The sequence below is a fragment of the Mytilus californianus genome, unplaced genomic scaffold (assembly GCF_021869535.1).
Source record: "Mytilus californianus isolate M0D057914Y unplaced genomic scaffold, xbMytCali1.0.p SCAF_7, whole genome shotgun sequence".
Lineage (NCBI taxonomy): Eukaryota > Metazoa > Mollusca > Bivalvia > Mytilida > Mytilidae > Mytilus > Mytilus californianus.
In genome coordinates, this window is record NW_026262723.1 from 106,762,161 (window position 1) to 106,774,694 (window position 12,534).

Here is a 12,534-nt window from a genome sequence, read left to right on the forward strand (position 1 = left end):
CTCAACCAAATGTTATAAAACTTAAACTCAATGCTTATTACCACAAAACACAGATCAAGTTTGAATTTGGGAGGCGTCACTTTTACCTTTCTAGAGTTATGCCCCTTTACAAATGGAAAAATTGCAGAATTTTTTGTTTCCATTTTCTAACTTAAGTTTGCCTCAACCAAATGTTATGAATCTTATACACAATGCTTATTACCACAAAACATAGATCAATTTTAAATTTCGGAGGCGTCACTTTCACTGTTCTAGAGTTATGCCCCTTTACAAATGGAAAAATTGCTGAATTTTTTGTTTCCGTTCTCTAACTTAAGTTTGCCTCAACCGAATGTTATGAATCTCATAGAGAAAGCATTTAAAACACATGACTGATTTGAAAAGTTTCTCCATTGGCATTGAATATATATCTAGAAATAGAACTCATTGTTCAAGGCTGTACAAAGACCTATAGTTGCATACATCTACGTCACTTGGTTTCTTGTGGATAATTGTCTCATTGGCAATTAATTACCACATCTTTGTATTTTTATATCAAAGAAGTTTATGACAGTCTATGAGTGATAGAACGTGTAGGAAAACTTGATATTTTTTATATGCAATTTAGTGACTAATCCTACACCAACCGTCACTTCTTAGTTTTAAGGGTTAGTTTAAACAATAATAGTATTAACTACATTGCGACTTTTTTCCTGTTTAGTTTTTTCATACTCCTTCCCTATTTACAAAAGGGTGGGTCTTCTAAGAACATTCCTATAAATAACTCTTATCATAAAAAAATTTGAAATGCTATCATCAAAGATAACAGTTAGGTGGAAATATTTATTTTATCTTTCAATTCTTAAATAACTTTGGTTATCTATTTTTGTCAATATTCTTTGAAAGCAAGATAACTATTCTTTATAAATCAATATTGTGTCACCAGATTTGCTATTTGACCTTGAATTCTTCATAGCTTGACATATTGTATAGAAGCTTGTCTATTATTGAAGACCTTATTTTGACCTTCAGATGTCTTGGTTTTTTTGCTTTGTTGATTTGCTGTCTCATTGGTCTATACCCCACATCTTCTTTTCTTCAGTTTTAACTAAAGAATACAGGAATATTTCCAATCCATTTTAGTACATGAATCTGAAGTTACAAAAAGAGGTCAGAATAGTTTTCAATTCCTGAATGATTTAAACCTATGAAGGGAAATCTTTTATTCTCTGCCATTCTACAAACTTTGCAGAGAGCATTTCTTTCGAAAATACTTCATCTTCCAGTAGGTAAAAAAAAGATACCATACAAACATCAGTCTTTTAGATACAAGTGAAAAGTGGATGCCAAGCAATAGAATAGTCTAATCTATGTATAAGATATGGTAATAAAATGAAATAAAATATACATAAAGTATACATAAAGTGGACAACACTGCTGCTATTTGTATTTATTATAAGTAATACAACAACAAAATCTATGGTTACAGAAACGTAACAAACCTATGAATTGAACAGACTTGACGTTATCGTGCTGAATGAAAAATCATGTGAGCTTTTGTCATCATTTGACATCCGTCATGCTGTGCAAGTTGTCTTCTATTATAAACTTTTACAAAATTTAAGATTTTATGCTGTACTGAAATCACAGATGCACACCAGAATGGCCTAAACATTAACATTGGACCAGATTTAAAATACACGTTGACAGATTCCTATTTTTAAATTCGGTCAATATGATCCATTTATCATAATTATGACAACAGAAAATATTTTTTATGTCATTCTTGAATTCCAGATTTTCTACAATTTATCATATTGAACTATATGAGAAATACTTGAGAACCATCTTTATACTTGCACTTTTTCAGTAACTATGCTTGTATTCAGGTGAGTGATTTTGGCTCCTTGGAGTTTCTAGTTCAAATCATTGTCCCGTTCATGAATAACCTTTGCTTTTTTAAAGTTATTTAATCAAAAGGGAAATTTACAGGAAAATTTTGTTCCTTGAGAATGCCTACACTTTTTATGAAGCTTAATTAGTATTTTGTCTGTTGGAGTATGCAAACTTTTACTGACAGAAGTTCTACAAGTCTTTTAAGTTATGGAGCTAGAGTAATACCCAGCTGGAGAGAAAAGACTCTGGGGGTAAAGTCCATTTGCTTATGAAAGAATATCCATTGAAATAATTACATTAACCTGTGTGGTATTTAAATATGATGTTTACAATTTTTATTGGTGCATTGTTGAAGAGGGTTTAACTTCCCGGCTCATTGATGTTTGTTCAAATAGCCCGTCATACCAGGAAGTATAATTCTACTGGTAGGTTAGGAAGTAAGTGGGTCAAGATTTGCAATGTATTACATGTGTTACAGTTTGTGAATTGTGTAAGGGAAGATGTATGAAAAGTGTTACATGGCAAAAGCATAAAAAAATCCAGGATTTAAGAGACGCATATATATAAGTAAGTATGAATAACTGATGTTAAATTCTTCTGTATCCTGTTATGTATTTAAATGTATGTGAAGTTATTTTACACCTTATAAAAGTGGGAGATGATATGCCATGCTGATTCTTAAGATGATTTATATACTTGATAGTTAACATCAAACGTCGTAAACATATAAACACTGTGGCTTAAGGGCTTAGTCTAGTATCAAAACTGTCATTATAAGAGAGGTATTTTAATTCATATCAAATCCAGTGAAAAGGTCAAAAAGGTCAACTATCTTAAAAGGTAAAAAAAGATAAGTTCATTCTGGGTCTTAAGAATAGATGTTGCTACAACACTAAATATTCCAGTTTTGATATTTTGTGTCAAAATTACTGATTATTTGAAATTGATCATTGAAATAATTAAAAACTCAGCTAAATACATATGCTGATAATTACTACATTATAAATTTATTCAACTGTTAAAACATATGTAACCCTTTATAGCATGTAAGTTGTTTTATGTAACTAACTATCATGCTATAGGCAGTATTTTAAAAAGAAAAATGTGAACTTCTGTGAATTTAGAGCAAATCATGGCTAACTAAAAGCAAAGATTATAGACACTGTGTGTGGTAAAAAAAGACATCTATTAACATTGGAATCTGGGAAAAGTAATATTAAAAAAAAGTAATGTTTGGCACAAGACCATTAAAGGATGAAAATACTACTTATTTCCTTGTATCTTAGTGGAATTTTGTCTCATATTCAACCCTTACCATGACATAAATATTCTTTCATTCCCATTTTTGATGAAATTTATACTTTTTTTTCTTTCTGAAAAGTCATTAATTTAACCTAGTTGTTCTAACAAAAAGTCACAGTCATTGAAGTCTATAAAGGTATTCTCAGAAAGGTAAAACAGTGTATTTGTTATTCGAACAGAAATCAATGCCATTTTAGATGCACAAAGGATGCAGTATGATTGTTACATAGCTACCCAGGTATCAACAAACTTTCTTTAGATGATAGGTGTTGAAATAGATATGAATACCATGTTAAGGAGATAGTTTGTTTAAAAGGAAAACTTCTCAGCTCTTGATTTTTCAATTATTTTTAAGATACAAAGTAGAAAATATGCCAAGTTATTAAGTAAGTTTTAGAATAAAATGAAAATAAATGAGGGTAAAAGATTACAAGAGAATATAACATACAATAAAAGTAATGTATCCTGTTTTTTTTCCAGTTAAGTAATGTATACAGTTTAATTTGTCAAATTTGTCAAATCGGCAGAAAGAAATGCGCAATGAATGCAAATCTAAAAGTGGAGTAGCGAGGGCGTTACAATCCATCCCCTTTAGATTTTGATTGCCAAAAAATTTTAAACTTGTTTTTCACGATTCATATGATTTTTTAGCATAAAATCGTCCAAAAATATTCCTTTTTATACGACCACAAAAAACTTTTTGGGATCGTATAATGGTATGATGTTGTCTGCGTCGTCTTCAGAAGACACATTTGGTTTCCGGACAATAATTTTAGTTTAAGTGAATGGATCTCTTATGAAATTTTTTAAGAAGGTTCAATACCATAACAGGGAGGTTGGGATTGATTTTGGGGATGATGGTCCTAAATGGTTTAGGAATTAGGGGCCCAAAAGGGGCCCAAAACAAGCATTTTTCTAGTTTCAGGATAATAACTTGTGTATAAGTATTTTTATTGCTCTGAAATTGTACCATAATGTTTAATACCACAAGTAGAAGATTGGAATTCATTTTGGGGGTTATGGTGCCAACAGTTTAGGAATTAAGGACCAAAAAGGGGCCAAAAAGAAGCATTTTTGTAGTTTCAAGAAAATAACTTGTGTGTGAGTGTATGCATCTCTCTGACATTGTACCACAAGGTTTCATATCACAAAGAGAAGTCTGGGATTGAGTTTGGGGGTAATTGTCCCATACATGCAGGAATGAGGGGCCAAAAATGGGCAAAAAACAAGCATTTTTCTAGTTTCCAGACAATAACTTGTGTTTAAGTGAATGGATCTCTCTGAAATTGTACTACAAGGTTCCATACTACAAAGGAAAGGCTGGGATTGAGTTTGGAGGTAATTGCTCTAAGGAGGGATTAAAAAATGGTGGGGGGTTCCATTTTTTTTAAGGGCTTCATATTTTGTTTTCAAAATTTTTACAAATTTCAAATTTTTGAAAAGTTTCAAGAAGAAAGATGAAACCTTAAATTGCACAGTATTGCGCAATAGATTTGTAAGATCTTTGACCACATTTATTTTGTGTCAGAAACCTATATTGTGTCAAAAATTTGATCACAATCCAAATTCAGACAGTATCAAGCTTGAATATTGTGTCCAAATTTGCCCCAACTGTTTGGGGTTTGACCTCTGCGGTCGTATCAGGCTGTGCTCAGCGAAGCATTTTATTCTGGAATTACTCCCCACCTTTCAAATATACTGGATCCACCCCTGGGAGAGGATAGAAGAATTTTTCTTATTTGACTCCAGAGATTGCAGTGCATGCAATATTTTATTAAAACTATTAATGCTACATGAATATTAAGAAAAAAATCTGGGGACAATTTTGGACTATAATATCATTTATTATGTCATAAAATCATTAATAAGTCATAATGGACAGCATTTAGTTGCAGTTTACTGAGACGGTCAGGAATAAGTCACAGCAACCTACTATTCATACTTCAGAGAGTTTAGGTCATTTTTATATCAAGTTTCAAATCTTTGGTACTATATAATGTAGAACTATCATTATCTAAACTTGCATACAGGAGCACTTCACAGAATACAATACAGTATTGTCAAGACTTTAAATGTACAATCCTAGTTTGGACAGTACACAAGAGGTGACAGATTTGTAAGTTCTGAGTGGCTCTCTATATAAGACCACTTAACACATTATATTTAGGGTAGTGGGAATACTTTATATTTATAATCTCTGAGTGGAAAGTACAACAAAAATCGTCTAAGGTCAATTTTGCCTGAGGGAGTAATGCAACTTCAGTTTTAGTGCACTTATGGGTACACACATTTTTTAACTAGAGAAATTCAGAAACAAAAATTTTAATTTAAAATGATGATAATATTTTGTTGACACAATCTTAACCAGATAATGAGGACAATTAAACTTCTCTCCCTTTTCAAATTTAAGGAATTTGTTATCTTAACCATTAGACAGCAACCCATCAACACAAAATACCAAACATACTACAGGTAAACATACAATCTTCAATTACAGTCTGCACCGTTAGCCATTAGTCCGATGCCCCAGACTAGTAAAATTTTATTCGGACTAGTAAGTTTTTGCAAAGCTTTGTTTAGACACATAAGAAAAATGTTGGATTATTGTTCTTCAGACTAGTAGTCGGAGCAGACTGCAATTATATAGGAATATCTTTACAATATATTTATCTTATTCCTGTAAAGTAATGAATGAATCCAAGTTGACATACACTTTTACTATAAAACAGCTATATTTTAAATCAGATTTTTTGACATCAAATACTGCTCGTCAATGTTATTGACTTACCTGAGTAATAAATAGTATCTTTATTTGTAAGGACAACTTCAATTGTTTACAATGGTTTGATAACAAAAACTTTATACTTTTTATAGGGGTTTACCCTAATGATTTATCTACTATACAGGATCCATTTAAGAATAATGGGGGTCAGAATTATAACGGTCTTTATATTATAAGATAAGATAAGATAAAATATTTTATTAACCAGTCATGGTGCCCAAAAATTTGAGCTATACAATCAAATGAATTAGAAAATAAAGCACAGTAAATGATTATAAAGATTAGAGCATTAAAGTACATTTAAACAAAAACATGTATACACATTTAAACAAAATAACATATAAACAATGTTATATGTTTGTGAACTTTAAGATTATTTTCTGTTTGTTTATTTACATGTGAATTATAGATGTAAATAAATTATTCTAGTGGCATTGTTAAGGGAATTAGGCTATGTATGGTAACCTAGATAACCTATATAGGTCAGGATTTGAGAAGGACGTTTTTTAGCCCTTGTTAAGTATAAAGCTTTTTTGATAAAAGAATATTCTTATTCCTGAATAATTACTTCTGTGGTGGTGTATTGTGTAGACTTCAAATTAACTTTGTGATAGGCATGATGATTACTTCTGTGGTGATGTATTGTGTAGACTTCAGATGAACTTTGTGATAGGCATGATGATTACTTCTGTGGTGATGTATTGTGTAGACTTCAGATTAATTTTGTGATAGGCATGATGATTACTTCTGTGGTGATGTATTGTGTAGACTTCAGATTAACTTTGTGATAGGCATGATGATTACTTCTGTGGTGATGTATTGTGTAGACTTCAGATGAACTTTGTGATAGGCATGATGATTACTTCTGTGGTGATGTATTGTGTAGACTTCAAATTAACTTTGTGATAGGCATGATGATTACTTCTGTGGTGATGTATTGTGTAGACTTCAGATGAACTTTGTGATAGGCATGATGATTACTTCTGTGGTGATGTATTGTGTAGACTTCAGATTAACTTTGTGATAGGCATGATGATTACTTCTGTGGTGATGTATTGTGTAGACTTCAGATTAACTTTGTGATAAGCATGATGATTACTTTTGTGGTGATGTATTGTGTAGACTTCAGATTAACTTTGTGATAGGCATGATGATTACTTCTGTGGTGATGTATTGTGTAGACTTCAGATTAACTTTGTGATAAGCATGATGATTACTTCTGTGGTGATGTATTGTGTAGACTTCAGATTAACTTTGTGATAAGCATGATGATTACTTCTGTGGTGATGTATTGTGTAGACTTCAGATTAACTTTGTGATAGGCATGATGATTACTTCTGTGGTGATGTATTGTGTAGACTTCAGATTAACTTTGTGATAGGCATGATGATTACTTCTGTGGTGATGTATTGTGTAGACTTCAGATTAACTTTGTGATAGGCATGATGATTACTTCTGTGGTGATGTATTGTGTAGACTTCAGATTAACTTTGTGATAGGCATGATGATTACTTCTGTGGTGATGTATTGTGTAGACTTCAGATTAACTTTGTGATAAGCATGATGATTACTTCTGTGGTGATGTATTGTGTAGACTTCAGATTAACTTTGTGATAAGCATGATGATTACTTCTGTGGTGATGTATTGTGTAGACTTCAGATTAACTTTGTGATAGGCATGATGATTACTTCTGTGGTGATGTATTGTGTAGACTTCAGATTAACTTTGTGATAGGCATGATGATTACTTCTGTGGTGATGTATTGTGTAGACTTCAGATTAACTTTGTGATAGGCATGATGATTACTTCTGTGGTGATGTATTGTGTAGACTTCAGATTAACTTTGTGATAGGCATATGTATATTTGATGAGAGGATAGCAGTTGGATACATAAATGTTAATTCAGAAAACTTTAACAGAAATCGATTCTTTGTTCATACTTTCTGAACATGTAGTAATAGATATTTATAAGTGCTACAAACAAATGATGGTTACAGTAAGCATCTAAGTTCCCAAAACATATTCCCGAAGGAGAATCAACCATTATTTTTGTAAACCATGGCAAATGATCAATTCTGTTCAATATTGATACAGTATATATTAAAAACTGATCAGATTAAAATGCTAGAAAAATTTCTTCTGAACCATCTTGTGTGAAAGGAATATGGGTATGCATAGCTATACATCAAGGGGAGTTAAGCAAAGAAGTCTTGCAAGTTTTCTCAAGTAAATTCAAAAGAAAATTTTGATTTTGACAGCTAACAAATTTTGAAAAAGTTTCTATATAAATAAGAAGATGTGGTATGAGTGCCAATGAGACAACTCTCCATCCAAGTCACAATGTATAAAAAGTTAACAATTATAGGTCAAATTACGGCCTTCAACACAGAGCCTTGGCTCACACCGAACAGCAAGATATAAAGGGCTAGTGTGAAACAATTTAAACAGGAAAACCAACTGTCTAATCTATATAAAAAACAAGAAACACCTATGAACCAAACCAACAAACGACAACCACTGAACAACAGGCTCCTGACTTAGGACTCTGGTGCATAAAAATGCAGTGGGTTTAAACGTTTTAACAGGCGCCAACCTTTACCTTAACTTGAGACAGTAGTATAACTACATATTAAATAAAATTTATTCATCTATATAACAAACCAATGACAAATTATTTTTTAAATTTTATTTTGCTTTATCTATTTTATTTCAGTTCATAAAAAATGTCAGCATCAGAAGAGGATGATAGTATTTATGACAAGTTGATTGAGCCGAATCGTTACAGGATAGTCAAATATTTTGATCCTTTTGTTGTATTTGATATAATGAGGTCAAAGGGTGTTTTTACGATGGATGACCAAGAAAGAGTAATGAACATGTACCCGCCAACAAGAAGGGCAAGGGCAGGTAATTATTAACAAAAAGACTTATAATTAAAGGAGAAATGGAATTAAATTATTCAGGAATCTGAATGCATGCTGTATCCAATAATTACATTTATTACAGTGGTTGCAATGAATTACCGTGATTTCCCAGTGAAATAACAAGGGATAATTTCACATGTGAAGTAAACTCGATAATTTCGCTACTCTGACGTCATACAACAGTAGGTGTTGGCAAGACGTTGTCGTTGAAGTTGCATGAAAGCAAATTGTGAATGCGTAGAAAAAGATAAAGTTCCTTTCATTTTCTACTTTATTTTCCATTGAATAGCCCATTGTCAATGTAATAAAAAGAATAACTAATCAAAGAATTCAAATATCCAAAAAAAATTCAACTCGTGACCGAACAACACTGAAAATAACTCATGCGCTATGCGTATTCGTGAATTAATGTGTTGTTCGGTCACTCGTTGAATATTTTTCTATATTTGAATTCTTTGATTAGTTATTCTATATATAAATTAAAATACAGAGTACCTCCCTTCTTATTGCTTATTATAAAATCTGAAGTAAAGTTCACATATTAATCTAAGATGTTGCCATGATAGATTTCAAATTATGATTGAATAATAAGATGGATATTATGGTATGTTCTCTGCAGAGAATTGTATTTATTGAGGCTGAGGCCAGAGGTAAATATGATTATTATGTGACTAATAAAAGATTGTAACCATCAAAATCAGGTTTTGGAATTTTACCAGCTGTTTTAATGCTATATGTTAACATCACATTATAGGATAGAATAGCATCTTATGAAGTTGTATACCAAGAGACAAATGACCTAACCAGTCATATTATACCAGTATTGTAATTTATTTGCTTCACCACTGACCTGCCAACTATCCCGATTTATGGGGGATATCCCCCATGAGAGGTGTTGAGCTAAATTTTGAAATTCTTTACTTTATAAACTGAACACCTCAAAACAGGTATTCAAATGAGTAAAAAAAGGACATTTAAGCACATACATACTCATTTAAACAATATAGTAGTAGATTAAAAACACTTATGACAATAAAAGAGTAGCATAAGTTCCTGTTGCCATAAAATCCCCCATGGAGATTTTAAAAAGTTGGCAGGTATGACCACAGTGAATGTCCCAATTTGTTGGTTGACCATTGTCTTACCTATTGTCACTATTAGCAGTCGATTCGGCAGATGTTGCATTTCAGCTGTGAAAAATGGAAGACCTGGATTGAAATAAACAATTTTCAGATGATAAACTCATTGTCTAATCACAATGTAAGGTATACAAGAAATTGAAAGATATTTTACAAATTACAAAGCTTTGTCATAAATTACAAAATAATTGGGATGTTCAGACTTTCTTGTCAATTGTTAACTAAAAACATATGTAAAAAGATATATCAGGTTCTTTCAGTACTGCAGTTGAAGATCTTAGTAAGAAAGCTCTTAAAGTAATTTTCATGATTTAACGTAAATTTCATTGTACACATAATAATACACCTTTGCTCTTAAAACTTTTTGACTCCTGTGTTAAACCTGTTCTTCTATATGGAAGTGAATATGGGGTCTTACATTCTTAACCTGGACAAAAGATTAACACCAGGTTTAAATGATGATTTAGAAAAGACTTTTTTAAATTTTGCACCTGAAAAGGTTCACATTCGATATTGTAAATTTGTACTTGGTGCCACTAAATATGCTTCTAATATTGCCAGTATGGCAGAACTTGGTCGTTACCCAATTTCTATATTTGTTATTTTGCAGTATCTTAAATACTGGCTATATAGTACATTTGTATAAAGACCCTCTTTTGAATTTTTCAAAACTAGCATATAAGTCAATCAAAGATGTTGATTGTACCTTTCCATGTACCTTTAACAAACACATTTTTCAGTTTCTAAAATTCATTGGTTTTGACCATGTCTGGAATAATAAAGGAACACTGTCAGAAGGAAAACTCATATCTGCAGTGAAAAAAAGATTACAAGAAAGATATGAAAAATATTTTTTCTCATGTTTATCAGGTGAAGACCAAAACAAATTATGTACATATTACAAGCTAAAAAGGGAATATAAACCTGAGACTTATACAAAGTTGAATATCTTGAAACAATATATTAGACAGTTCTGTAAATTAAGAATTTCTAACCATAATTTACACATCAAAAAGGCAGATATAATAATACGCCTTTGGATCAAAGAATATGCAAACATTGTATTGATAACAAAATTGAAGATGAGTTTCATTTCATATGTGAATGCAACCTCTATCAAGACAAGAGGAAAAAGTTTTATGATGACATTGTTAATATTATACCACGTTTTTGTAATTTAGATAATTTTGATAAATTTAGATATTTAATGAACTGTTCGGAGACTGATGTTCTCAACAGATTTCTTTTATATATAGACAAATGTATCATGATTAGAAATTCATCAGTGGGAATAATTGCATAATATTGATGTGGGTGTTTTGTCTATTGTTTGTAATACGTTACAAAATTGCTGTCTCTTTTTTGTTTTAGTTTTTCTATGTTTTCATGTATTTCAGCGATGATCTTTTTGTACTGGATTTTATACTGAATAAAATTAGTTAGTTAGTTAGTTAGTTTTTCAGATTGAAATATTTTAGTGTAAAGAGATACCAAAAAAATATAGTAATTAAGGACATAGAAATTTTCCTGTTATAGAATATCCTGAATTTGGATGTTATTTTTTTGCATGTATAAAGTTGACCTTGTTGTCTCTAAGAAGGAAGTTGCATATCAAGTAACTATAAAATTACTTGTTTAGAAAAGAATTTGATATCAGCATACTTAATTCCTTTGGGTTTTCTATCTATGAAAATATTTTGTAATATTAATAAAATTTATGTAAAATATGCCTTAAATGGAAATTATTCGAAAGTTTTATTTTGAAAATTTATTTCTGACACAATTAAAAAAAACATGACCATATCAGGTTACAAAGGATTAGTTCCTTATATCTTGAACTATGAAACTAAGGAATAAAATATGAACAATTAATCATTAGTACACATTTTACATTTATTATGGTCATTGGTTTATACTATTTTTAAAGATATATTGAAAAAATTCATGCCAAAAAAATTAATGAAAATATTTGACGACGAATACTTTTGAATAACTGCCTTGCTAAATACAGTTATTTGGCCTAAGTTTTCTTTGAAATTTGAAATGTAATTTTATCATATCAATTTATTGGTATATCTATTTTAAACCTTATAAATAATGAAAAAACTAAAAACAGCTAGTTTATGCTCTATGTCATCACAGTGAGGCCACTGTTAACAAATTCTTTGTTTGATGTTGCCTACCCATGCCTTGTAGGGTTGGAGACTAAGGTAGGTAGGAATTTTTTTTTTTGGCAATCAACATTAGTTACATGTTTTAGTTCAGAAAACAACATTAAGGTAGAAAAAAATCTTTAATAAAAAGATTTGAAACAATTTGTGTCATTAAATTTTTCAGGTAGGCTGCTTTTTAGGTGGGTAGGTAGGCAACATCAAACAGTTTTAATTTTACTTTCGGCCTAAAGAAAATCCTTGTCTAAAAATTTTAGGAAAAGCATACAGAATTTCATGTGTTTATTAGACGCACTAATATAGAATGCATGCAAGAACCACTTAAATGATTTACCATTGT

The 12,534-nt window shown here is 30.9% G+C and overlaps 1 protein-coding gene across 6 annotated transcripts in view; it reads left to right on the top strand.

Moving 5' to 3' along the window:
• The first annotated feature begins 2,186 nt into the window (after nt 1-2,186).
• The window catches only part of LOC127709374 (caspase recruitment domain-containing protein 14-like), a 66,697-nt gene continuing 56,349 nt past the window's right edge, over nt 2,187-12,534 (top strand). For 2 of the 6 annotated variants that reach the window (XM_052214871.1, XM_052214873.1), the window contains exons 1-2: nt 2,188-2,442; nt 8,674-8,867. In XM_052214871.1, the coding sequence (XP_052070831.1) occupies nt 8,684-8,867 (184 nt within the window). In that variant the 5' untranslated portion in view covers nt 2,188-2,442; nt 8,674-8,683. Of the gene's footprint in view, nt 2,443-7,943; nt 7,957-8,673; nt 8,868-12,534 lie in introns of those variants that run through there. The other 4 variants (XM_052214872.1, XM_052214875.1, XM_052214869.1 and 1 more) reach the window with 3 other exon arrangements.